Source organism: Cyprinus carpio, chromosome B16 (genome assembly GCF_018340385.1).
Source record: "Cyprinus carpio isolate SPL01 chromosome B16, ASM1834038v1, whole genome shotgun sequence".
In the NCBI taxonomy this organism is placed as follows: Eukaryota; Metazoa; Chordata; class Actinopteri; order Cypriniformes; family Cyprinidae; genus Cyprinus; species Cyprinus carpio.
In genome coordinates, this window is record NC_056612.1 from 10,546,667 (window position 1) to 10,574,488 (window position 27,822).

The window sequence follows — 27,822 nt, forward strand, 5'->3', positions numbered from 1 at the left end:
TCAAAGTAGTCCATGTGACATCAGAGGGTCCGTTAGAATTTACTGAAGCATCGAAAATACATTTTGCTCCAAAAATAACAAAAATTACGACTTTATTCAGCATTTTCTTCTCTTCCGGGTCTGGACCCTCTGATGTCACATGGACTACTTTGATGATGTTTTTATTACCTTTCTGGACGTGGACAGTATACCGTACATACATTTTCAATGGAGGGACAGAAAGCTCTCGGACTAAATCTAAAATATCTTAAACTGTGTTCCGAAGATGAACGGAGGTCTTACGGGTTTGAAACGACATGAGGGTGAGTCATTAATGACATAATTTTCATTTTTGGCTGAACTAACCCTTTAAGTCCTGGATAAAAACTCCTATTCCTGCAAGCCCTGTGTTTGGGTCTTTTGATCCATCTGTATAAATATGCGTACTTGCATAAAATGTTTGCTGTAAATGTCTATTCACCATATATTTAATATTACCCATTTTCTGCCAGTCCCTTTTCTTGTCTAGTATTTCCAAATCAATTTTAACTTCTAGAATTAACCAAACTGGTACCTCCCCCATACTGGAGACATACTACATTCTATATTTGCAATCTGATATCTTTCTGCAAGCTGATTAATATTCCATCCAAAACCCTTTTTCCTATGTAATTTCCCAACAATTATTTAATACATCTTTAGAAATATGTTCTCCAGCATGACTCTTCATTGACGTCCAATATACCAGGGACAATTTTACACTACATAAACATAATGGCATTTCATCGGCTGTTGTTGCTTAAAGTCGCTAGTATCGCGCTACGAGAGTTTGCCAAATCTGATAGGTTCCTTTGCGTTCACTCCACCCTTGCGTCGTGGAGAGTCTCTTCTCATTGGCTGATTTCTCTGGAGCCCATCCTCGTTCGATTACTGCAAGCAATGGACGCTCGTGATGTCATATGAGCGTTTGCGTACACGCCCCAACAGATCATCCGCAAAGCATCTCGGTACTTGAAGTTTAAAACGAAGCCTTCTGACTGAAACATACAAAAAACTACAATATGAGGTATGCCTTCGATCTTAGGGGCCGTCTCGACTTTTCATACTGCAGGTGAAATAAAAACACAGAACTGTGTGTGACAGTAGTCTGAGCAAGGACAGATTCGTGATGGTAAGTCAGAGTAAACCTCTTTCTAGATAAAAGTCTTTTATGATCCGGTTAATCTCAAATACTATGTAAATAATGTTTAATGCTGCTGTCTTAGCGAAGCTAGCAAAGTTTATGAGATCATGTTTAACTTACATTGCTTATGTGTGATTGTGGTAAGTAATATTCCACCTGTTATTTCCTAAAACTGGATATAATATTTCTTCCGCTGTCACATAATAGCAAACATGCTAAATCAGGCTTTTACTACAGATTAAACCCAATGCATTATCAAAGCGCTACGTTAAGCTGTCTGCAGATGTCTGTAGTATTTTCAGTTATGGACAACATATTATTTCCATATTTTTCAAGTGATAAGTAATCCCTATGCCTTATGTTTGCCTGTTTCTGGTTTATGTCTCTGTCATCACACTATATTTGTGTGCTCTGTCACTTCAGGGTGACAGCAGGTGCAGCAACGGTGTCCAGCAGAAAGGCAAGATGTTGTCAGATGCTCAGCTCTTTGATTTGGAGTTTGAGAAGTTGGTGTCTGAACTTACAGAGCAGGACTTCACTGACCCAGTTCTCACTGATGCCCTCAACAGACTCCGAGAGGTAGAGTAACCCTCTCCCAGCCTGCTTGGAGTGAGGAAATCTGCATAAAGACAAATAGTTAAGATGGCAGACAAAGCATTTGAAGTTTAAACTCTAGAACAGATCTGAAACCATTCTGAAACAAAACTCTATTGAGTTAATTTTATTATTTGTCCGTTTGGCTTTTCTTTTTTATTTTGAAATAAGTATAATTTTTCTTTAGGTGCTTCGGTACAATGCTCCTGGAGGCAAGAGAAACCGAGGCTTGTCTGTGATTGGTTCGCTGCGGGAGCTGGTCTCTCCTTCTGAGCTGCCACCTGATGAAGTTCACAGAGCCCTTTTGGTTGGATGGTGCATTGAACTGGTGTGTGAAATTGATACTTTTAATATACCTTATGACAACGGTTACTGGCAATGCAAGTCAGCTTGCTCACTTGTGTACAAGAAGATTTCAGACTTAAAATGTGGTTTATCAAAGTTTATCACTGCACAAGTATCTTGGATGAAGCCCATCTGCATTTAGTATACATTTACACTAACTGTAGACAGAGATGGACAGAGGAAATAAACCAAACTTTTCTGTCTTAATTTTTCTGACAATGAAGCATACTTCCATATAAAATTTCATGTAATCACTTAAATTGCATCTAGTGATAATAAAAAACTCAAACTCACACACTTTAATTGTATAGCTTTTTTATTTATTAATGGAGAAAAAAATCACAGAATCTCAGAAGTGTCATAAAGAAAGACCAGTCTGATCCATTTCATGCATTATTCAAGATTACTGGCTGATTTCAGGAAAGGAACGAACAAAACTATTAACTAGCCACTCTGGATACCTAGTATCTGGATACCTAGCATCTGCTATAACAACACCTTGACGGACTTTACAGTTTGTTGGACACAATAGCAGCAAGGGTTCTTAGTGCAGCAATCTGATGGCAATTTGGGCTGTCAGTCATTTATCTGTCATAAGGTCAGTTGCAATGCAAACGATGTTTTCTCCTCCAGCTTCAGGCTTTTTTCTTGGTGTCTGATGACATTATGGATGCATCCCTGACAAGAAGGGGTCAACCCTGTTGGTATAAGAAGGTAACTGATTGATTGATTTATGATTGGTTTGAGATATATGCTGATACTGTAAAATTGCATTACAAGGAGTGAAAGTTAATAAATGTGTTTGTTCTAATAATATTTCCAGTCAATTTAGTTTTATTCTTTCAAGTGGAATATTTTTTTTTTTTTTTTTTAACTTACATATTCTGTGTGGTGATCACAAATATATAAAAATATAGTGATTTTCTATCATGTAACATTTTGTCCTCTTGATATTAAATTTAAATAAGTATATTATTAATCATCATCATTATCATAATAGAACTCAATTCCACATTCTTATTTCAATATTTTTTTCACACAAAAGAATATTGATTATTATTATTATAATTATTATTATTATTATACTTTTACTGTTAAGAACAATCATAATCAGTTTCTGGGATAGACAAAATTATTTTAATTTACTTTTATAAGAGGAATAAGTATTATATTTGTAAGTATATAATATATAAATATATATTTATTACAATATATATATATAAATGTGTGTATGTGTGTTCTATTATACTAGTGTATATCAGTTGTGTGGATTATTTAATATCTGTGCTAATCTATGTTGTTTATGTATTTGTCAGGAAGGTATTGGTCTGGATGCCATTAATGATGCTTTTCTCCTGGAGGGCGCGATCTACCGCCTTCTTCGCAGACATTGCAGAGGACAGCGCTACTATGTCCATCTTCTTGAGCTTTTTACTGAGGTACCACACCTACAAGTTTCATTACTCTGTTACAGCAATCTGCACACATTTTAACTTATTATTGCTCACTGGCAGCTTGTTCATACAGATGTATGAAGACTATTATGCAGTTTCTATCACATGATTAACTGCATATTGTTTAATTGATACTGACATACTGTATATGGGCTGTCTAAAACCTGATTTTTTTTTTTTTCCAAGACCTCTTTCCAGACAGAGCTGGGTCAAGCTCTAGATCTGATGACAGCACCTCCGCACAAAATTGACCTTGATCGCTTCACCATGGAGAGGTGAGAGGGTGTCTATAAGGGTCAGACATATTAAATAGCATGAAACCTGACAAAACAAAATGTTATTTACCAATTCACAATCGTTGACTGATCTACAGTGGATTTGCTTCAGGTACAAAGCCATTGTGAAATACAAGACAGCATTCTACTCCTTTTATCTCCCTGTGGCTGCAGCCATGTACATGGTGAGTTTTGCATACAGTACATGTCTTTTTTTTTTTTTTTTACGAAATCTAAAGAATTCTTTTTGTAATAATTTTTCATTGATTACAGGCAGGGATTGAAAATGAGACTGAACACAACAATGCTAAAACAATTTTACTTGAGATGGGAGAGTTCTTTCAGATTCAGGTATTAGGATAATAAAGCAACACTTTTGAAGCCTGAAAGCTATCAGATCTTCTCTGGTTGTAATATCCTAAAGCATTCAGAACATGTTTGTCATTGACAGGATGACTACTTGGATTGTTATGGTGACCCTGCAGTGACTGGAAAGATTGGCACGGATATCCAGGACAACAAATGCAGCTGGCTGGTGGTGAGCGCACTGGGCATCATGACTCCTCAACAGAGGACAGAACTAGAGGTGAGAAAATGTGGGGCAGTTTCTAAAAGGAAATAATTCCAGAAAGCAACAGTCAAATGTGGTCAAGTTAACAGGTTTTCTCTCTTTCTTTCAGGCATGTTACGGACGTAGTGATGCTGAAAGTGTTGAACGGGTCAAGGCTCTGTATGATACTCTGGAAATGCCTATCCGATACCATCAACACGAGGAGGAGAGCTATCGCCGGCTTAAAAAACTCATCCAACTTCATGCCACGAATCTGCCTCATGCTGTGTTTCTTAATTTTGCCAAAAAAATATATAAGAGAAACAAATAAGGTGTGGTTCAGAGAAATGAAAGGACTTCACGATTAGTATTTTTAAGCACGCAGACTTCGGACAAATAAAAATGCAGTGAGGGATTTTAGAGGTTGAGTAAATATGGAAATGTTAGGTTTTATCTGCACTTTAAATATACTGTCAAGAGTTTAGTTATTTGTCATAATACAATACAAGAAATACAATAGGCTGATTCAGAGGTCTACCACAAATAGCACACATAAACAACACCTGCCAGTGTTTCACTTGGGGTATATATATGTATGTATAAACCATATATTTTCATAAGATTTTTGGATTGTATTTTCAACGTCTTTGGATAAATGAGGAAGAAAAAAGGAAAAGCTGTATAAATTAAAATAAACATTTACAAAAGAAAATGTATATTCTGAGAATGAGAACCATTAAACTACTGATCAAATGCAGTCGCAGTGAATAAATGCATATATTCCTTAAAAACAATTAACTTCAATTAATTGTTTATGCCCATGCAGAACACAGTGGCACCTTTTCACGATCCTTCCATTTAAAAAAAAAAATGTTTTAGCTTGTACTGTACATTTATACACTATACTAGAATGTGGTCTCGCACATCCGATCATTTATCAGTGCCCATCATTGCTGTAAATTTGGATTGTAGCAAGACGAGCAATGTGCTTTTAATGAAGAAATTTGATCATCAATCTTTTCTGTGTGAAGAGGTTTTTGAATGAGTGTGTGCAAGCAAAGTTTTGTGGGCTCGGCGCGCTCGGTTTGGTCCAGGCAGAGGAGAGATGCTGCTGAGGGGTGTGGTCTCGAGGATGGGACGAGAGAGAGAAGAAGGGAGGGGAGGGCTGGATGACGGAGCGATAGACAGGAGGAAACAGAAGAACGCCGTATAATAATTTCAGAGTCATGGCTTGTGCGATGGAATAGAGCTCGAGATCAAGAAGAACGCGTACTTTATATACACTTCTGGAAATGAGGTAATTTGTTTCGCATTGAATAGTCTGCTGGATTTTGTGCGTTTGGTTTTATTGCCGGATTTTTCTGATGAATCTGTTGTTTTGTTTATAAGGTAGGGTATTTTAACATATTTCATAAACAGATACGTTATTATTGTGAAATGTTAGTCTCCAGTATTCACACAGTACCGTTAATGTCAATGCAGGAGGTGTCATTACATCTTATTAGACATCATTTTAATACTCTATAAATATTTCATATATTAGCGACCAACAAATAAATACTACACAACGGCGTCTTATATTACGTGATGTTCAAATATTGTATTGTATGGATTTCAGTTATGAGTTTATTTACTTAACGCGCGATAGGCCTAGCTTTACATCCTCTGTATCCAAGGACATTGGGCGCGAGCAGTGCATTGCCCACGGTGTTCATGAAGAGCAAAAACAGAGTTAGGCATTGCTACGATTTTCTGCTCTACATGCATCACGCAGAGAAAAGGCACAGAGTTTGTATAGTAGAATAAATGTGTTAAGGGTCAGGCTATAATAATTTTGTTCTCTTTTTAAAGGACATGATAATATATTTAGAGTATTCTCTTAGTAATGTACAAATTCCGCAAATGAATACAAATTTGTTCTTACTTGAGGTCATTATGGCTTGGGTGAATGCAACAAAAGACTGAAAAGATGCCAAGCTTTTAATGTAATTATTAGGCATTTTTCTTTACTCTTAAAAATAATGTTATTTTAATAATATTGATATAATATGCCTAAATGATGTACTGTTTTATATATAGCATTTTTATTAAAATAAAATAAAATTATATAATATGATATGATATAATAAATAGTACATTTTATAAATAAAATGATTATTATTCTTATTGAAATTATTATTAAAATCGTCATTATAATTACAATTTTTTTTTTTTTAGACAAACAACTGAATATTACTGCTGAGCATACAAAGCAGTTTCTGAGAAATTGGAAATAATAATATGTTCAATATAAGTCCAGGAGCATCAGAGAAGTGCTCCTTTATCTTTGGTATTTACTGGGTGATGCTAAATTGTGAATTTTTTTGTCCCATTGCTCAAGGAAGGTGTTAAATTTTTGTGTTTCTAAACAAAATCTGTCTTTCTTGATATTTCAGGTATTAACTAGATCCAAGATGTGACCCCATATGTTTTCAAACTCCTTAGAAAAACACAAGAATAATAATCAGGACATAAAAACGATCCCACCATGCACCCCTCCTCTCGACCCTCTGTGCCCCCACGTTCCCGCAGGTTTTTCAATAGGCGTACGGAGGTAAAACCAAGCCAAGGGGCTAAGAGGGAGGACAAAAACATGAACACAGCATCTTCATCCCCTCGTCGTGGCACTCGGGGACCACCTGAGTCTTCCAGGTTGAAGGGCCCCAGTCAAGGTGCACGAGCACTAGTGGTTAAATCCAAACTGGTGCGGCCACAGAAGAATGGTGCTCACGCAATACCAGCAATCTCAAAACCAAAAAGTGGACACACTGTTTCAAACCTAGTCCCAGCTGTGGATCCAAACTGTAATGAGCCCAGCCTACCTTGTCTGTGTTGTGATGGCCATTCACCTCAGGATAGCAACAGCCTTTTTAATCACAATCTTAACAACAATAACACTGCAAATATCAGGCAACAAATGAAGCTGACACCCCCACCACCCCCACAGAAGGAATTGGCAGTCCCAAAAAAAGACATCAAAGAAGATGAGAGTAAGCCAGAAGTAAAACAACCCCATGTCATCCCAGTGGAGGAGAGACAGGAGGACAATGGCAATGTGGATGAAAAAGAGGGTGGCCAGCTCAAAAATGATGACAGTAGTGTAAATGTGAATGCTAATGTTGATGAGAATGGCAATGGCAATTGTAATGGTGAAAATGGTGAAGATGATGAAGATGACAACGACGACGAAGATGATGATACTCTTGTCCCTTCTTGCTGCAACTGTCCAGAATCCATGCTGAACTTCTCCCTTACATCTTTTACCTCATCTTCATCCACATCCATCAGCAGCTGCTCAGATCTGGAGTGTGACTGTCCTGATACACTTTCATTGTCATCCCAGGACCAAGAGGCCACTGAATGCCATCCGTCATCTCGTTCCCCGGTCTCCAGTTGTCCTGCCTTTCAGTCCAATGCCTTACCACTAGATCTCAACACTTCTGCAAGATCACCTTGCCCTTCTGATGAAGGCTATCCCTCAGCCCCTTGCTCTCCGTCCTCTGACTACATAGAGAGCAAGGGATCAGAAGAAGGAAAATGTATTAAAGTGGATCTCCTCCATTTTTTAGACTCCATAGAAGAGTTGGGAAAAATGGATCTGTTCTACCGCATTGTTAGGCTGGCACACTGGGAACTGGATGGTGAGCTGATCATCAGAGATAGATTGGATCACCAGCAGAAGCTTCAGAGGGTTAACAAAGAGGTGAAGTTGGCTTATCTTGTGAAACTTCAGGAGGAAGGTTTAGACTTTGATGATGAGGATATCACTGGAGTTTTGGATGAAATGGGCAACATTGACATTCCATGCAAGTTGTATAAAAGCAACAAATCAAGTGAATCCCAGGAATTTTCTGATGCAGGGGTAGATATGACAGCCCCTTCTGATCTTGATGAAACCCCTGCCTCGGATTCACTTGCTCCATCACCATTGGAGCCTCCTCCTCTGCCCCCAAAACCTCCAACGAGGCATGTGAGTGCCCACTCAGAATCACACTCTTACGAGAACATCAGCGGACATGTTTTCTCAGTCTCATCAACCAATGACGCTACTAATGTCTCTACAAGAGTTCCTACCATGCCTGCATTGTCATCCTCACCCCCAGCTTTAAAACCTCCTGCCCTTCCTCCTCCTCCATCACAGCCTGTGCCCTACTTCACCCTAAATACAGACAGACCTGCTCTCACCTCCCCCACACCACCCATTCCTCCTCCAAGAAGACGTCATAAAGCCCGTCTAGAAGCTCAGAGACTTGCTGAGCTTGAAAGAGAAAAGACTCCTCTGTCCCTTCCACCGCCAGTGTCCAGACCTCCTCCATTGCCACCTCCACCTGCGATGTCCTCGCCTCCAGCTGTTCCATCTCCACCATCACTCCCGCAGCCTCCATCTTTTCACACTCTGGATGTGGAAATCCGAAAGTTGCTTGCGTTAGCAGGCCTCACTCAAGCTGAATTGCTTAAACTTAGTCCCGAGTTGGGTGTTTGTGTAGATGTTGTCCTGGACAATGAGCAACAGCCAATGTCTGATGACTCTCAGATTGGAGAAATCAGTGTAAACAGGACACACAAGGAAGAAGGAGTAGATAAGGGGTTGCATTCCAGATTGAAAGAAGGATCCATATTTGGGAAAGACAGGTCTACAGGTGCAAATGAATTACATACTCTCAGTGAAAAGGAAATTTGTAAAGATGAACAGAAGGAAGCAAACAGGACAACATCCTTCACAGAAATGGCAAGACGACGTAAGAGAAATGGTGGACACTGTAATCATAGCTGCAGCTGTGGTTTTGGATCCAATGTAAGCCTATCTCCCAGCTCATATTATAGCACTGATCTTAGCAATTCAAACATCCCGAATGTCAGCTTTGGAAGCTTTGATTATACTTCAATGATTTCTGATACCCCTCCTCCTCCACCTCCACGACCATTGCCCCCTTGTCCACCAATTTCCTCCAATCCTCCTGAACTTCCTCCTCTCAAGCCTTGCACTCTGCCTGCCAATGCATCTCGTCCAGATAGGTTTGACTGGCTGATAGCCTTCACCCCAGATACAGAGTCGCCACCTCTTGAGATGCGAAAATCATTGAACGATGGCATGTTGCAAAAAGGCCCATCTTCAACTTCAGGCTCAAAAGTCACAACCTTTAAAGAATTACGCAACAGAAGCAAACAGAGCTCCCAGCCAGCTCCTGTTCAACCAGAACCTGATCCAACTGTTATCACCCCAGACCCTGATTTCCTGTACAACCTTAAATGGAGAAGAGAGAAGATTGATGGGGATGGCTGGGAATATACTTCCCAAGCACAAGCCTCATTTCTTCCGCCACCACCCACTCCTGCCTCATTGTCTCTCTTTAGGGAAATGTGCCGCCTGAATATACAAGAAGATTGCCCAGCAGAACCTAAAGTGTCCCAACAAATTGGCTCTTCAGTAAGTGAAGGCAGCCTTAGGACTATTTGTGATGAAAGAGATAAAGCTGTTCACACCAAGAAGATGGATGATGAAGAAAAAGTTGAAGTTAGGGGAATGGCAGATGGAGCATGGACTTTGGAAACCAGAACATCAGGTAAAGTTGCATTTCATAAATATAGTTCATGCCTTGTCTTGGAGAGTTCATCCACACAATAAAACAGTGCAAATTTAGTTGAATATTAATGAGAAAGTAAAAGAACAGTAGTCCGATGACATGGAAAGTGGTGAGCCAAGATGAAAGTCACGCAGGCAGATGGGTAGATGAATCAGCAGAGCAAGACTGGAGGGAATATCAGAATGCAGCAGGCTTAATGCTGTGTTGTTTCTCATGATGTCACAAATCTTTTAATTATTCATCCTCCTCAGCAGGCTAATTCCTTTTTTCTCTCATCCTAACTTCCTTTGCCCTGGCTGGCACACATTATGTATCATACTTTCCTTTGTCAACCTTCCCATTTTTTAGTCAGTAGTTTCTATTTTAGCTGAGCTAAATTCAAACAAATTGGCATTTCAAAACTTGAAATGATAATACTGTCACAAATAATGTCTCATACAAAAGTAATAATGCATACCCCACACTTATCTGCCTCTCTCCTCAACATTGCTTTGTCATTTTTCTGACATGCCTTGTTTCTCCTATTATTAAATTGATACTCTTGTGTTTGTTATTCTATCATTGCATTATTTTTAATTTGCCATTTATCTTTTGCTCTGCTCCTTTCTGTACTGTTTATCTGCCAAATGGAGAGGCTAATTTGCTTGGATCAGGTTACTTCACTTTTGACTTCAGATATAAATGGCCTCTAATGTGCCTGTAAATTGAGTAGCAAATACATTTTAGGGAGTCCTCATTTTTGTTTACAAGGTTAGCACATCATACAACTCTGCTAACCTATGCTTTGGCAATATAAGCACTATTCATCTTATTCATGGATATTAGTATTCATGAATTTAGCTTTGGTGTTTAGTTCTTGAACTTATGTACTTTTGCTTTATTTTGTGTTAGTTAATCGCTGTTTATTGAATCTTTACACCCTTCATGACTCATATTTCTGGCTTTGTCAGTCAGCTCAAGAACATGACCTTTGGCCTTTAAGTGTAGAAAAGGTGACTCAGTCCTTTATACCAATCAAAATACAGCAACAGGCAAACTGGAAGTGCTGAGTCAAACTGACTGGGAAATATCTAGCAAGTTTAGGTAAAATAGAATGTTTTTATGTGTTTAAATCATAATTCTCTAGTGATATGTACTGTATGATGAAAATGTACACTTTTTGACCGACTGGGAATTCAGGATGGTTAAATTTTATAACAAATAATCAGCATAATCAATTGAAATACAACATGCTATCTACTTATATGAATCAGAAGGTGTTCTAGATCTGAAAGAGCTTATCTTCCAGACATTTAGGCCTTGTAGTTTGTCTTTCAAGGCAAAGTTGCCATTGCAGGTGAAATGTGATCCTAGTGCAGCTCCTAGTGAGATCCTAGATAGAGACTGCTTTCCCGCACACGGTCAAATGTTTAGAGATCAGATAAAGTGATATTAGGCTTTGCACACCAAATGCTGAAAATTTTGTTTTTGTATGTGTGTGTGTTTGTTTGTTTTAGTTAAAAAAAAAGCAAAGAAAAGATACAAATTTGTAATACTCAGTACTCAGTTATAAGAAGGAAATTTTGAGTTCTTGACTGATTATTTTTTATGGATATGTATTTAATATTATATATTCTTTGCTTGTGTCTTATTTACTTAATTAGACTATAATAGTTAGGATTTTTCTTTTTTCTAAAATATGTTTTAATGTTCTGACCTGTGAAACACTGTGAGCGGCATAAAATGTGCTGTCCAGATAAAAATGTATTATTATTCTCTAAATTTTTATGCATCTTTAGACAATGAGTTATATACATATTTCCCCATGCACTATGGCATGTTGTGCTGTGTTCTAATGTTTGTATGATTATTGTAACACAGAAAATACTCTTTACATACAGCATATTGAATGTTTGAAGGAGTTCTCTTTCATCTGTTTCATCAGTGCATTCTTTCTTCTTCTAAATGACACTAACATTTTTTCCATTCTCTCTTTCTCTCCCTCTTTCTTCACTGTTTGCTGTTTTTCCATTCTTCCCATCCTTTCGATTCTGAATCTCCTCCATTGTTTTACTCTCATAATTCTTCACCCATAATAACTGTAAGTGTCCTCACCTCCCTTGTCCCTCTCCTTGACCTCGCCTTATTACCTGCACTCTGCTCCCCTGTCCCAGTTTTACCACATTGACATGAACAGGGATCGTGCCGTGAACCATTGTGAGGGTTCTGTAAACATCTCAAACCCGTTATGCATAAATTCCGCTTTTGACTTAAGCAAAGATGGCTATACTGACTCCCTGTACTGTGCTGGCCCAGAAAACAATACGTTTTTGTTCTGTAAACAAGAAAATGATCTCAATGGTAACATGGATTCTCTGTACCACCGCTGTAATCATCCTGACAGCTTCCTAGACTCATACATCTGTGGGCATGATTTTGACAGCACAAAAAACATTTTCTGTCCACATAACAGTGGAGTCGATTCACTCAGAAATGATGATTCACTTTACAGTGATGCCAGATACACAAGAAGCACCCTAAAGCTGTTCACTGACCCTGAACCACCAACTGACATTAACACTCTCACTGAGGGCGACATAACGCCGTACAAAAACATTGACATGCAGACTTACATAACTATGCGAAACCTCAAAAATCAGAGCTATGCAAACAAAAACAGTTATAAAGATGTCGACTCGCTGTTTGATTTGAACTCAGACAATATTGAAGACTCAAAACAACCAATCAACCCGTTTTTTGACCACAACAGCAATGAAAACACAGCACAGAACAAACAGCAGCTTGTATCTTTCCCTGCTTACTACCTTTATCACCCCAAAAACTGCCCCTTGCATAAAGGCGCCCCCCCACGGCTTTCCCCCGTAGGAGCGATCTCGCCTCCCCACAGGTCCGGGCCTCCAGTTCCAGGCACAGATGTTGCCCGTCTCTGTTCACCCCTGTTCCCCCGCAGTCACACCCTTCCTGCTCTTGCCGCCCCCCTTTATTACCCTTATCTGTACACTCCCCCTGTTCAAGCCCCTCTGCGGGAGCCATCGGTCCCCATACTTCCTTCTCAGCAGAGTCCACCACCGCTCACTTTGAGTAAGAGATCACTACATTCTCATTTCTCTCACTTTCCTCCACTTCTTTCCAATTTCTTCGATTGTAAAGCACCATGTCTGTTTGTCGCTGTGTCTCCATTCATATCCTGTGGGTATTGTAGCACTGTCTGTGTCTGTGACAGTGTGAAATATGTGGTTGTCTGCTGCATGATGGCATCAGATCCTTAAAAATGATAATATGTGGCTTATTTTTGTTATTTTTTTAGTTTTAAATTTTTGTTTGCTTGAAATATTTGATTATAAATTATGTAAGATAATTATTTTAGCTAAATATACTTATTGCTCTCATTTAAACTTTTTGAAAATTTCTTTGTGTTTACGGCTGTACAATATTTAATAAAAAAAATGTAATTAATTATTTATATGCTTTATTTAATTTAATTTTATTTTATTTCTTACCCCTGACATTTACCGTATATTTTTGTTGATTTTAAATGCATTGGTGTTTATTTTTTATACTGCTCAGCATGTTTTGCTTTTGCATGTGACAAGCCCAAATATGTCAAATCAAATATGACTGAAATGAATAAATATCTTTAATAATTTATTCATTGATATTTGTGTCAGATCTATACACGTTCCTCACGAGCTGCTGTCATGTACTGCACTGGATTGGCTCAAGATCAGCTGTAATACATTATCTTCTGTTAATTGAGTTTCTGACCCCACCCTGCTGTCTTTGCCTCCTAATAGCTGTTCGCAGCTTCTCATTTGCCGGCTCTGAGCAGAAGAACGCGGCCTGGATGGGAGAAGATGTGAGGCCCTCACTAAGTGCTGAAGGGCTGTCTTCTGCCTGCCTGCAAGAAAAGAAAAGTAATACAGTATAGTATACCTCAGAAACCTTTGGTCCGTATTTGTCTTTATTTTGCTTTTGTAAATAATTATTGACTTTTTATATGTTTTGTCTCACAGTTCTTGTCAATTCTGTCAGTGTGGCAGTGGAAGCCATTTTGGCTCAGTTCAGTTCGTCCAGGACTGTTGTACAGAAGGTCAGTTTTGCACAAGCGTTTGTTCTCAAACTTGGCATCTTAAACTCCACGTTAGTTTAATATAAACATTCCCACAGAAAAGAAAAATTTAACATTAATAGAATTAGTAAACCGTACCTGTTTTTTCCCCTCTCTCTCCATGCCACTTCCATGCACTTGGCTTATCTCTCCCTTTTTCTTTCTCCAGTTTCACTCAGTAGATAAGGTACTTCAAAGTTCATAAACATGAGCTTTGTGAATAACTTATTTTCACACTAACCTCATGCACCTTTCACCTCTTTCTCCTATTTTCATATTCCCTCTCTCTACCTCTTTTATTTATTTTAAACACTTCATAAATCCTATATCTTTGTTCTCCATTGCTTTGCACATTTTTTATTTGTTCTCTCCGTCTCTCCCCCTATTGTCTGCCTATCTTCCATTGCCCTATGTTGACCTCTGTTGACAGACTCTTTCTGGAGACAGCAGTGTAAATCCCTGTCTGGGTCGTCTGGTACTGCAGTGCCTTTGCCCAGCCCTGCGCAGCCTGCTCTCTGATGGACTCAAGCCCCACCAGAGTGACCTCATTGCAGGCAGAAGGCCAAATTCACCCTGGGGATTGGTTCAGGCCTCCACCAAACCAGGTATAGGACATCTGGACCTGGCATACTAGACAATTACCTTCATTTTCCACTCTCTCCATCTCTCATTCTCACACTTGTTTCGTTCTTTTATTTTCTGGCACCATGAATCCCTGCAGTATTGACTCACCCATCTCTGTCATACTTCCAGTCTTTAAATATTCCTTGGTTTCATCCTCGGTATTCTTTCTTTTTGTTGCTCATATTCATTGTCTTATGTTTTCTGTAGCTTTAGCAGAATTTCAATACTTTGTTCACCATAGTACACATTCATTCTGTTGCATTTCATAATCAATGGTTTGCTTGTGATAACTTATATGTAAAATCATCATTTATTGTGGATCTTTAGGCCCGAGCACACAGGCTTTGCACAACCTTCAGACTAAAGTAGCAGGGCTTCCTCAGCTTAAGCAGAGCAGACACAAGTTCAACGCATTCCTGTTTGGCCTTCTCAAGTAAGCCAGGACTTTCCTTGGCCCATCTAAAAAGTGATTTTATTGACAAGATATTGATTGTCTCCCTCTTCTTTTTATTCTCCATTGATTTATTCCTTTCTTTGTCTAATCTGTCATGAAGTGTCAAGCTCCTGGATTACTGGCTTTCACATCTGCAGTCTTCCAGTGGTGAGTGTTCATATTTGCTGTTGTTCTCCAGTTATCCTTGCTGGAAGATCCATCTCAAGCTAGTTTTTGGAACAATGACAGCTAGTGGACCATCTTGGACTGCCAACAAAACAATTACTGACTTATATAACCAGCTTTAGGTGATCAAACAAGATTCAACCAACTATAAACTGCTAATGACAAGGTTAGATCAGCTACCGTGTTCCAAAACATAATTATCAGCCCAGGCTGGATTTTATAACATACTGAACAATATCAAACTCATCTTTCCTAAGACTGCTTTCAATCTTGTTAAACTGAATAGAGTAAACAAACAGAGTGTACAAACAAAATAGTAACACATTTTTATATTTTATATATAATACACGTAAAATGTAATTATATACATTTATTTGATAACCATTTTGAATAGAATTTGTTAAGCGTCATAGTAGTTTTCATAATTTTTACCTTTGCATTTTCTTTTTCCTCACCCCCACAGATGTGTTGGAGACATATTACCGCCCCACTTCCTTCATGCGTCTCTCACTAACTTCTTGCCAGCCTCTTTTTGAGGAGCTACTCCTCCTTTTGCAGCCTCTCTCTCTTCTGACCTTTAACCTCGACCTGCTGTTTCAGCATCACCACCTTGACCCCTCCTCCCCGACTCTAACCCCAGCCAGTCACACATCTGAGATATATAGTCCACCAAATGAAGACTTCAGCTTCCACTTGTCACCCAAGGGGCTTTTCCAAGGAAGTAGCCATCATCTTGGAAGCGTGTTACAGCAAGACCAGGGCAGTTTGAGTTTAGATCTCCAATCAGGTCTCACGAGTCACATTCTTGATCTGTCAGCCTATCGGAATCCAATTTCGCTGTCATCAGGCGACACCAAGGAGGAAGCCAGTCTGACATTATCATGGTTTAAAGGGAGTGAGAGCTCCATGCCTCTTAATGCCGGAAGCCTTTCACAGCAGGCAGGCCAGGCTCTTCAGCAAGGCTGGGGTGCAGTAATGCGTTTTGGGGAGCGTTTAGGGCAGAACTTTGGTTTGGCCACCAGCACAGAGGTTGATAAAAGTCCAAACTCACCAGGAGACTTCAAGACTGGCTTCTCGCTGAATCCAAAAAGTCCAGATGAAAAGAGGCAGCAACCAAGAGACGATCTTTCCTTGAAAGATAATGGAGCTGCTGTTCCCTGGGGTCTGGGACGGCTCTTTGGAGCTTCTAAGAGCCCCAACAACCCACCAGCAAGCAGGTTTAATGTTGTTGTTTTTAAAATGTCAATTTAGTATATTTCAGATTTGTCAGGTTTATTTATGTGATGTATCTTTTTATCTTCTTTCATACTATAGGCGCCCATCTCAGTGGCTCTCCCCAGGAGCATCCGTCCTTTCCCGCATAGTGAATCTTGGCCAGGGTTCTCCGCCTGAGAAGAGAGAGCCCCAGAGAAGCAAAGATAAGGAGGAAGATGAGAAGGAAGAGATTAATGAAACCGGAGATCAGCCAAAGCCCCTGATGTAAAGTTTCTGTTAGATTATTCATATTCCTAACAGATTTACATTTATGCATTTTATGAGATAAGTTCAGACATTTTATGGTAAAAAAAAGGCTTTTGAAGGGCTTGTGGTTATTTAGGTCAATGACACAATGTTCATTTTTTTTCTATTAATTTATTCAGAAATACAAAAATAAATAAAAATGAAAATCATACATTCATACATGTAATGACTTAAATAGACTTGTATATTTTTATTGAAATGTATCTATTTATTTATTTGAAAAACATGAATTTCTGAATTAAAAATCATAAATATTCTTTAGGGAATAAAGGAGAAACTGTCAGTGTAAAGCAGCAGTCCTTATGTCAAAGGAAAAAAGCCTCATTAAAAAAATGATTTTATTGAATAGAAAATCATATGTATTAGTTTGGCCATTTTTATTATTTCATAGAAAAAATATTTTAATAGAACTGCTTTATGGCTTATAATATTTGAAAATAGTTTGGTAAACTCGAAGTCACGTAAGCCAACAAACTTTTTTTTTTTTTTAAATGTAAAAAGGAAAAAACAAAACAAAAACGAAATAATATCATAGAGTATCACAATATCATACAATATCTAGGTCAGTAAGTCTCATAAAATATAAGATAATTTTAACTTTTTTTAAAATAACAAGCCAAGGTTAGTTAACATTTTAAAATAAGGCATTAAAAATTTAATAATGTTTATACATGAATAATTCATAATATTACTAAAAAAATACTTTTTATTGTAATATTTACAATTATTATTTTAAATAATTAATGAGATGTGTACACTCACAAATATTCAAGGTCTAAGCAAAACATGCTTTTTAGCACATTTACATTATGTTAGATTACAACAAAATTTTTAATTTTTTTTTTTGTCTTTTTTTTCATCTATGACAGTTTAATATGTTGACCCATAAAGCAATCTCTAAAAAGAGTCTTTGAAACTTTTACTATCAACAATATGCTGAGTGTTGTGTTCTGATTCGTCAGGATGGTCCGAACTCTGTGTGACCATACAGGCGCTGGAGCAGAGCTGAGCTTCAGGAAGGGGGAGGAGCTTGTCCTGTTGGGAGGCGTGAACCACGACTGGATTCGATGTCGTCAAGGTCACAAAGAAGGCCTTGTTCCCATTGGTTATGCTTCACTTATCATGTGACTTATCTTTAATTTTGCCTGTATGTTTGTGTGAAAGAATATCAGGGGATAATGTATAAGGAAAAATACCATATATAGATGTAGTTATTAGTAGCCTTGTTAAATGTTTATCAGTTTATCTCTGACCCTCGTTGCCTGGTTTGTGACGTCTGGAATATTTTCTGTGATATATAGGAAACTGTATAAATCATAAATATATATTTAGATTTTACAAAGATAGATAGACAGATAAACAAGAAATAGAAATGGGTAATGAATAAGAATCAAGTTTAAAAAAAAAAAAAACATCATAGTGTATTTATTATTAGGTGTTGCCATAACAAACAGCTCACCTGGAATCTTACTTAAAAAGCTCAGCGCAAAGTTACGTATATTCGTAAAACAGCATTTCATTATAATTTTAAGTCTAATAAACCACCAGTATGCATATGTGACCTATTTTAATCCGAAACTGTGTGTAAAGCCCCTTAAATTTCTTACCATATCATCAGCACAAAGGCAAGCACGTCTTCATTATTACAAAGGAATGAGTTTTGGTTATTTTGGGGCTGCATTAGTACATAAATGACAGATTTACTCAAGTTAACTCTTGAATTTATTATACAATTAATATTTTATTTTTATTTAACTGTTTAATAAGAAATGACTGGCTAATCAGTCTAAAAACTAACTGCTTGACAATTTAAATAAATATTTTTTTCCTTATAATATTAATACTTTGTTGTCTTAATTTGTACACCAACAGTTAATAGATTAACTTCTGGGGCCCTATCATACACCCGGAGCAATGCGGAGCAAATGTTTTTGCTAGTTTCAGCCCGATGCAGTTCTCATTTTCCCATCCTGCGCCGCGTTGTTTAAATGGCAAATGCATTCGCGCCCATTTGTGGGCCCATGGGCGTGCTGGTATAAAAAAGAGGTCAGTTCATGCGCATTGTTGGTGCGTTGCTATTTTAAGGAACTGAAAACAGACTGCGCCATAGACCAACTCAAACCTGGTCTGAGGTCTGGCGCAATATTTTTTCTTTGTATTTTAAAAAGCGCATTAGTAATATGCGCTTAAAGGCGGGTGCACAATGCACATACACTTTGCTTATTACACATACAGGGACGAGCAGCAGCACACAAACAGCGAACCCACCATGACACGAGCGCAACTGGTTTTAAAGGGGATGGGAGATGACACTCTGATTGGTTTATTGCACGTTACGCCCAAAAAACACCCATTGCTCATTAAGAGAATAGGGACAACCCGTTTAGACCATGTGCCCCGGGTGCCCAGAATGTTTTCCCATCATTAAACTAGCAAAAGTGGATTTGGACATGCCCTGAGTGCACCTGCGCCGCACGCTTCAGACCATGCACTTAGATCATTAAAATTGGGCCCTTGGTATTGCCTGAAGATGCCCTTATATACACCCTTTTATATTATCTCACTTACCAAGAAAAAAATATTCTGTTTGAAAACCGACATTATTATTCTCTTATCGTTATTATTGTAACTCTCAATGGTAACAGTCAGATGTACGTATTAGAGTGGTAGTGTGTAGATAGATGATTCTTTTCTATTTCATACAGTGTGATGGCTACTGTGGTAAGATCTGTATCACCATGAGCTTGATAGTGACTATGCATACTCTGTACTGTACTGTTTATGAGGCTTGTTGCTGGAGAAACCATTATATGATTGATAGCATTCATGATTTTCTTTTCAATGGATATTCTGCATCCGTATAACGCTTTGAATCAGGGGTTTTACATACTAAACCTGCATGAGTGTGTATGAATGTGTGTAGCAAATGTCAAGTATTCATCAATACAACTTATTAGTGTGCACGAATGCTTTCACTCAGACTACAAATGCTAAAGGAATAGCTCAGGATTTTAGTCGTTGTAGTGGAAAGGTGATTTTAAATGGAGCTTGCTTATTGTTGTTCTTTAAATGGTCCTCTGTGTTTCCCACATGTATGAATTTTTGTCACACCTCTGACTTGGCACTGCTAATCATAAATATATTCAGACAAAATGAGAGAATAACCCGGTCATGTTCGCGTGCCAGTCCGCATGGAGCATCACACCACATAATGATATGCCTTCTGGATTATTCCAACCAATAGCAAAAAAAAGCAGTGGGCTACAGTAGCAGTAACCAATTCACATTGCTGTATATATAAGTAAAATTAATGTATGGGATTTATGTATGTATGAGTATGTCAAGGGACAGTGATACAGTTTTTTAGGATATAGTTTAGGAGACAACAAAGTCTGAGATTTAGCTCCTTGAGAAGTTAACTTTGTAATTGGGTTAAGCTTTAATGTCCCTGTTTTGAAAACAAAGAAAATATAATTAAACCGTATGGTTTGAGAAGTAAGCAAGGGGTTCGGTTTAAAAAAAAGAAAAAAAAAAGAAAGAAAATCCTATCTAGTGTAATAGTTACCTCACTGGGCAAACTGCAATGATGCATGATATATGATTATTATCATTATTTATTATTTTTAGTTCTTGTAGTAGTCATTTTCATTTTAACTGTACATTTATAATTGTGACATTTGAATTTCATTAATATGTTTTGGAGAAAGAAACAGCTATGGTGCATTATAAATATAGTGTGCTTATTGTTTGTGGTTAATATACCATACCATTGATCTGCTTTTTATCCGTTCCTCTTGTCTATCTCTCTATCTATCTCCTGTGTGTGTACCTTTGTGTGGTAATGAGTTGCGTAGCTCTGTGTGGTAATGCCCATCACTGGTAGCACACTTAAAGCATATTATATACTGTACCAACTCTTGAGTTCTGTAATTCCCTGTGAATCAGCTCTATGCATGTTGGTGTTTGTAAATATACCCAATAAAATATTAAAAGAAACGATGTGCAAAGAGTGTGACGCTGAAGACGTATGATGTTGTGGTGGCCACAAATGTACAGTGTTTATGTCAGCTGCAGTACCACAAGTCACATTAAGATGTCACTAAATGAACAAGCTCCTGCACAGATACAGCTGTTGTGATGTGTTTAATGTGACGACAACTTCAGAACAAGCAACTTATAATATAAAAAAAGGTTCAAGATCAAACCTCAAGACCACATTGCAGTACAGACAATATATTTGCACATGCCTTAAGTGCATTCACTTCTTATACACACTTTGGGATATAATATCATACTCATTTTATGTGAGTTCATAGACAGATCTAATTTCCATTATTAATATATTTTGATCCCACACCATGATTTCTAGAGCCAGTCCCTATGTTCTCATTGAGATTTTATAACACTGCCCTCTTATGGCACATAAAGAAACATTTCTCTTTTGAATATACTGTAAATACAGGTCGATATACAGTATCATGAACATGTTTGTAAAATTATTTCAAATATCAAACCAATAATCCATAACGTAAGTATATGAACTAATATTTTCTGTAATTATTCTATTTACTTTAATGTTGAAAGAATAAAGGTGACTTTATAATTATGGTTGCTGCATTTAGACTATTACCTATGAAGGCCAGTTTACACCACGAGAAAAAAAGTCACACAGCCTAGAAGGTCATTATTAGAAAAAACAAAACAAACAAAAAACAATCATACTATGTCATAATTATTATTATTATAACAATTGAAAAACAATTTAATTACTGAGTAATAGTTATGACAGTCATTATGACATAACAGATATGACAAAACAATCTATGACATAAACAGTCATTATGTCATAACATAATTATGACAAAACAGTCATTATGACATAATTATGACAAAACAGACAATCATAATTATGACACAGGCAGTCATTATGCCATCATTATAGTCATGAAATAAAATAATTATGACAAAACATTCATAATTATAAAATAAGCCGTCATTATGACGGCATTAAAGTCATTATGACATCACATAATTACAGTCATAATTATGAAATAAACTGTCATTATGACATAACAGTTTTGCCATAAACAGTCATAATTATGGTATAAAAAGTCATAAGTGAAATTATAAAAGGTTTAAATGGAGATAAAAAGTCAATTATTACATAAAAATTACTTTTTACTCATAATTATGGCTTAGTATGTCATAATTGTAACAAAATTCTGTGTCATAATTTGGACTTTATATCTTATAATCTATAATTATGACTTGTTTTTGAAATTTTGAAGATATGTTATAGTAATTATAGTTCACCAAATAATAATTACTTTTTTCTAATGTAGCAGAAATGGCTTTAAAAGGATGAAAAATAAATAATGTATTTTTTTATGTTCTCAGAATTTAGTGCGTTTAGTCTAAGAAAAAAAATCAAGCAAACCACCCACTAACAAACTAAGCAAGTAAATACAGCAGCCTATAACTACTCTCTCAAGCACTAATACATCACCTCAAAAACCTTAAATGGACCATTTCTTATAGCCATCTTAATAAAGGGTCCCAGACGGATCAGTTCCAGGTCACTGTGAGCGGATCAGCATTCTTCCCTCCCAGATAAGCTCCTGGAGAGAGGCTGAGGGAGTAAGGGATGGATGAAGGGTATGTGGAGGTGTGCAGTAGAGTCATGTCATCGGTGTTATAGAAGCACACCTGACACCGGTCACAGTCCAGGTACAGCCCTATCCTGCGTGGCTTCACCGTCAGATCTATCTCTGTCACTGTATCATACTCTTTGATGCAGTAGCCTTGGTTATGCTTAAGGTGAAGCCCAATGTCCTTGTTTAAGTTGCTTATAGACCCACCATCGAAGCCCACGCTCCAGTCTATCTTTGCTCCTACATCCACCTCCCAGTAGTGCTGTCCTGACTGGAAGGTCTTGTGGGTCCTGGCCAGAGGCCTGTAGTCTTTGTGACGCAAGAAAATCCCCTTTTTGGATGTGCGGAAGACACTGCGTCCATCAGAAGAGACCGTCAGGTATGGGTCATGACAGTCATGTATGACATTACGATCAGGGACTAAGAAAGACAAAGCGTGACAGATAAATGCAATGTAGTTTTTCATACACTACTCGTCCATTATTATTATAAGAACCATTATTAATAACTGTGCGCCTACAATAATCCTAAAAACATGCATCACAGTTTCCACAAAAATATTAAGCAACAAAAAGAATTATTAATAACTGAGCATCAAATCATTATATCAGAAGGATTTCCGAGGGACCATGTGAGACTGAAGTAATGGCTGATGCATTCAAATTTTTCAAATACTTTTTCAAAATATGGCTGTTTTTACTGTATTTACAATCAAACAATGCAGCCTTGGTGAACATATGATACTTTCAAAACAAAAAAACACAATTATTTCAAATAAATATTAATATTGTAAATTTGCAAAATGTAAATTTTCATAATAGACATTTATATACTTTTACATTCATTTTAATACACGGTCCACATATGGATATCTGATGTCCTCACCTGGTTTGATAAAGCTCAGCATCTCCTTCCACACAATAAACTGCAAGTGAGTCTCATGAAGGCCAAGGAACAGAGAATTAGGTGTCAAATTCACACTTTGCACTGCTGATTTGAACCTACAATGCAGGAGATGAATATAACTGATGGGATATTTACTGTACAAGTGCCGGTTATGTTTATCTGAAGCACTGCAGTATATTGTCCTACTTGGTTGTTTGAGAAGCAGTGTCATTATTTTCACAGCAGCTTTCTTTGTCTTTCATCTCTTCGACAAAGTCCAGCCCTTTCTCAGTCCACCACTACAGGAGAAGTAGAACCAGACAAAGAAAATGGTTATCATTTTGAGAACCGCAGCTATGAATAACACAGTGTTACATATAAGCAACAATTATGTACACTGTTTTTATTGCCTACTCCCAAAAATCACAATCTTAAACTTGCTTTTCACTCTCAATATTCGATGTTCATATACTAGTAGTAAATATATTCAGAGTACAAATTAAGGTACCAAGGTGTCCCTTTAAAGGCACTTGCAGTGGCAAGTTGTTGTACCTCTAAAGGTACTTTTTCACATTTTTGTTTCTTACTGTGTTGAGGTTATTGCATCAATTGGACAATCTGTGCTGAATGCAGTTGTTTGTTTGAACCTGCAGGAAGCCGTCTGGCTGATCAGTCTCAAAGACTGAGCGTAGAATCCCTTCCTTCTCTCTTCCATCATTCAGCTTCTCTTCTATTTCTGCTCTGTTTCTTTTCATCTTTTCTATCATATCCTTCTCCTCTTTCTCCAGCGTTTTCTTCACTTCCTCCTCCTTTTTCTTCAGAAACTGGTGCATCTCCTCAAACTGAGCAGAGATCTGAGCAGAGAGCTGCCGAGACCTTTCCTGAGAAACAAAACATATCACAGATAGTAATGAACCCTGCGGCGCTCCTTTATGAAGTCTTTAGATGGCTTGTGATCTATTTTACTCTTTTGTGTGAAGTGTATTTTTCACCTCCGTTTTAGAGATCTCATTCGTCTGTTTCTTGATAAGAGCCTGCAGCTCTTCATTCTCCTTCGACAGGAAGCTCAGAGGCTCTAACAATAAATTCTGCAACAACACACAGGACAGACTTGTGGGCGTTTGACATGAATATTTCAGACATTACCTTAAGGCAGCGGTGCTCAGTCCTGCAGAGGAGCAGGAAAGAGCACTTCTGACTTTAAGTGTTAAATGTATAATGATGCATTTTGATGTGTCTAATTATTCATCTACAATATAATATATCAACATAGTGATTAAAGGGATTGTTCAGCTGAAACTTCTGTCATCATTTACCCAGCCTCAAGTTGTTCTAATGACTTTCTTTCTTCTGCTGAACACAAACAGACATTTTGAAGAGTGATGGTAACCAAACAGCTTTTGGTCCCTAATATATTTTTTTTATGAAAGTCAAACTGGACCACCAACTGTTTGGTTACCAACATTCTTCAAAACATCTTCTTTTATGTTGAGCAGAGGAAAGAAACTCATACAGGTTTGGAATAACTTGAGGATGAGTTCATTTTCAGAAAATTTTCATTTTTGGGTGAACGATTCCATTCAATTCCAAAAACACTTTCGCACCTGCTCCAGAAGCTGCTACATTTATGTTTGTTCCTCAGGTTCTTTTGAGACTAATTAATGCCCCCAATGTTGTACATGTAAAAATAATTACACTTTTGAATACTTTTGAAATTAACCTCTTACTTTCTAGCATTTTTTAAATTAACTTCTGGGTTTTAGATTCTGACAAATTAAAAACCAGGACAGTATAACCAAAGCTTTATCCCTCTGTATTTTACCACATTAACGTACGTTTCAAAAATATCCAACAACACAATATAATAAAATAGACAATGGGCAGGATCTTATATGAAGATCCATTGCATTTTTAAAACTTCATATTTAAAATTTCTAAAACATAAGTAATGTAACATGTATTAAGCGTGTTTGAAAAATGTTACCAAGTTCAGTTTAGTTTATGACCAGTTCTTCTAATATAGCCTGGAATATACACTTTATAATTGAACAGACCTCAACTGAGCACTTATTTGTACAGATTTTAAAACCCCGGGCCTAGACATAATACTTGGCAACACTGTAAATGGTTTAAGATGAAAAACCTGGCATCATACACTAACTGACTGAGGAACTTCAGACTTTCAAGTCTGCATATAAACTCACAATGCATCATGAAAACAAATGAAAATGAAAACAAATTGTGTTTAAAATCAGCGAAAAATATCAATCATGTCGGTGCCCATCATACACTATGTGATTTTCTGTAAATTATTCATCTCAAATCTGTACAGTGGCTCTGACTTTCTTAACTATTGTCGACTTATCCAGACCGCAAATTGGAGTTAAGCTAAAATCTGCAAAAGTTGCATATTCCAGCCGAGCCGATTGTCAAAAGTCACAAAGAAGTATGCTTCTATGTAAAATGATCCTGGCGTCTCTGAGACCACAAACAGAACCTCAGTCACTATGTGGAATTAGATACATCCAAAATAGAAATCAAATGAACTTCTGCTTTCGTATGGCTGACCTGGATATGACCTGAAATTTGAGCAGCGTCAAACTCAAAACACAAGGCTTATAAAGTAGTTTTTCAATCCTCACTGACCTTTCTGGGCTCCGCTGCCTCCTCCACAGGTTTGAACGTGTGTCCCTGATGTCTCTCACCGTCCCTACAGATCAGACACACCAGTTTCTGATCCGTCTCACAAAACAGCTTGAGTCTCTCCTGATGATCCGAACACACCAGCTTCTCTGGTTCCTCAAACACTCTCACCCCTGCTCCACAAGCTGCTACATTCCCGTCCCTGAGGGCCTGCTGCTCGCTCAAGTGTTCCCTCACGGCAGTCACCATATTCCGCAGCACTCGGTTGGACCGGAGGTCCCACATGGTATAGGGTCGCCTGCATTCCGGACACAGTTTCAGGCGGCAGCTTTGGGAATGATTGCTGATACACTGTCTGCAGAACGTGTGGTCGCACAGCAGGCTCACTGGATCTGTGAAGTCCCCCAAACACACCGAACACTGGATCTGTTTCGACAGCCGAGAATCCATCACCACTAGGCCTACTTGTTTGAAATACGTCGGCTGACAAAATGCTGCTTGTGTCCCCTAAATGTCCCAAAAACTCACTGGCAGGGGGGTTGAGATATGAGGTGTTGTCCCAGCAGCTGCGGAGACAAATGACAACACATGTCTACCACATGTGCAGGGGCAGGAGTGTGTTTGGGAGATCTTCCTCTGCCCTTACTTGACTAACACTTGTTTGTCCTAGTGTGCTAAATAAAGGGAGCCATATGACTCCCTGCACAGATGAACTTCCCTCTATAAATCATATCACTGCCCTCAAACACATTTAAATTACAGTCCAACTGATATCTACCAACTGTACTTGTTCATTTAGAATAAAACAAATGGTAGCTCATGTTACCGAAGTCAGATTTGACCTTCTGTCTGATACGGAGGGAATCAACAGGTGGTTGGATGATCACATGTGCATATAATATAAGCAGGGGTGGCTCAGTCATGCTGTTTTCAGCACTATAATTAGTAACTGTGTCTTAGTTACTGTAATGGTCAACACTGTGAAGTCCCTATATTATTTTTATCCATTTACTGAAATAGTTTATATTTTGGTATAATTAGGCCATATTTATTTTTATCTAAATACAGTAAAAACTCTAATACTGTGAAATTGTATTACAATTAAAAAACACTTTTCTATTGTAATGTATTTTAAAATAAACGTATTATCATCAGCCATTAATCCAGTCTTCAGTGTCACAAGATCCTTCAGAAATCATTCTAATTTACTGATTTGCTGCTCATGAAACATTTATTACTATATTATTAATGTTGAAAACAGTCTTTTTTTCAGGATTCTGTGATTATTACGGTTACGGATATCAAATGTTTGAACAGTAGTGGATATTGGGATTAATATAAAATATATAAAATATAATCAGAGTTAAGGGTCAGAAGTTATCCAGAGCTCAGTGCTAAAATGCAGCAAAATAAATAAATAAAATCACAATGTCTTAAGATATCTTGCGCTATTTGCATTACTGTACTGGTCCAAGTGTCATTTCTAGCGCTAAAAAGCTTGACCACCATCAAACTGATCTCAGCTCTACCAGTTGGCAGTCCAGGTGATCCTTCATCTAAACGCTTACATCAGCTATCAGCTAAAGACCATAAATCAACAGTATGGTTCAGCTGGAAACCATGTAAAATATAAACTCTATATTTGTGCTACAGCAGAGGTCCAGTTACTGTATATCCAGGCCCTTCACTGCTGTCTCACATGATTAGCACATAATGATAAAAGATAGCATGTTTATACGGTCAAACATGTAAAAGTAAATGACAATA

At 37.7% G+C, this 27,822-nt stretch overlaps 3 protein-coding genes across 5 annotated transcripts; 2 read left to right on the forward strand and 1 right to left on the reverse strand.

The window, feature by feature from the left end:
- The first annotated feature begins 998 nt into the window (after positions 1 to 998).
- fdps (farnesyl diphosphate synthase (farnesyl pyrophosphate synthetase, dimethylallyltranstransferase, geranyltranstransferase)) lies at positions 999 to 5,137 on the forward strand. The gene is made up of 10 exons (XM_042740687.1): positions 999 to 1,150; positions 1,586 to 1,741; positions 1,944 to 2,084; positions 2,735 to 2,815; positions 3,418 to 3,540; positions 3,742 to 3,830; positions 3,943 to 4,015; positions 4,104 to 4,181; positions 4,282 to 4,416; positions 4,511 to 5,137. The coding sequence occupies exons 1-10, from the start codon at positions 1,148 to 1,150 to the stop codon at positions 4,709 to 4,711; spliced, it is 1,080 nt and encodes a 359-aa protein (XP_042596621.1). The 5' UTR covers positions 999 to 1,147; the 3' UTR covers positions 4,712 to 5,137.
- Positions 5,138 to 5,516: 379 nt separating this feature from the next.
- rusc1 (RUN and SH3 domain containing 1) lies at positions 5,517 to 20,886 on the forward strand. Of its 3 annotated transcripts, XM_042740682.1 has the most exons (12): positions 5,517 to 5,677; positions 6,816 to 9,983; positions 12,090 to 13,085; positions 13,799 to 13,918; positions 14,018 to 14,094; positions 14,282 to 14,299; positions 14,543 to 14,717; positions 15,064 to 15,169; positions 15,291 to 15,337; positions 15,819 to 16,572; positions 16,670 to 16,834; positions 17,839 to 20,886. In XM_042740682.1, exons 2-12 carry the CDS (start codon positions 6,908 to 6,910, stop codon positions 18,002 to 18,004), a joined length of 5,700 nt encoding a protein of 1,899 aa, XP_042596616.1. In that variant the 5' UTR covers positions 5,517 to 5,677; positions 6,816 to 6,907; the 3' UTR covers positions 18,005 to 20,886. The 3 variants fall into 3 exon arrangements, with proteins under 3 accessions (XP_042596616.1, XP_042596617.1, XP_042596618.1); XM_042740683.1 differs by lacking the exon at positions 14,282 to 14,299; XM_042740684.1 differs by lacking the exon at positions 12,090 to 13,085.
- trim109 (tripartite motif containing 109) lies at positions 20,473 to 27,116 on the reverse strand. The gene is made up of 6 exons (XM_042740685.1): positions 26,059 to 27,116; positions 24,405 to 24,500; positions 24,060 to 24,293; positions 23,620 to 23,711; positions 23,413 to 23,528; positions 20,473 to 22,947 (listed from the first exon to the last, which is right to left on the reverse strand). Exons 1-6 carry the CDS (start codon positions 26,503 to 26,505, stop codon positions 22,442 to 22,444), a joined length of 1,491 nt encoding a protein of 496 aa, XP_042596619.1. The 5' UTR covers positions 26,506 to 27,116; the 3' UTR covers positions 20,473 to 22,441.
- Positions 27,117 to 27,822: the final 706 nt, after the last annotated feature.

What these genes read in the sequence shown, in the direction of transcription:
- fdps (XM_042740687.1), top strand. An exon ending in GATCGCTTCACCATGGAGAG is followed by an intron (nt 3,831 to 3,942) that starts GTGAGAGGGTGT and finishes GATTTGCTTCAG; the next exon opens with GTACAAAGCCATTGTGAAAT. An exon ending in GAGAGTTCTTTCAGATTCAG is followed by an intron (nt 4,182 to 4,281) that starts GTATTAGGATAA and finishes TGTCATTGACAG; the next exon opens with GATGACTACTTGGATTGTTA.
- rusc1 (XM_042740682.1), top strand. Translation starts at nt 6,908, where the DNA reads ATGCACCCCTCCTCTCGACCCTCTGTGCCCCCACGTTCCCGCAGGTTT. An exon ending in TTTGGAAACCAGAACATCAG is followed by an intron (nt 9,984 to 12,089) that starts GTAAAGTTGCAT and finishes AATAACTGTAAG; the next exon opens with TGTCCTCACCTCCCTTGTCC. An exon ending in TCAGGCCTCCACCAAACCAG is followed by an intron (nt 14,718 to 15,063) that starts GTATAGGACATC and finishes GTGGATCTTTAG; the next exon opens with GCCCGAGCACACAGGCTTTG.
- trim109 (XM_042740685.1), bottom strand. Translation starts at nt 26,505, where the DNA reads ATGGATTCTCGGCTGTCGAAACAGATCCAGTGTTCGGTGTGTTTGGGG. An exon ending in AGCCAGACGGCTTCCTGCAG is followed by an intron (nt 23,712 to 24,059) that starts GTTCAAACAAAC and finishes CTTCTCCTGTAG; the next exon opens with TGGTGGACTGAGAAAGGGCT. An exon ending in GCTGAGCTTTATCAAACCAG is followed by an intron (nt 22,948 to 23,412) that starts GTGAGGACATCA and finishes TGTCTTTCTTAG; the next exon opens with TCCCTGATCGTAATGTCATA.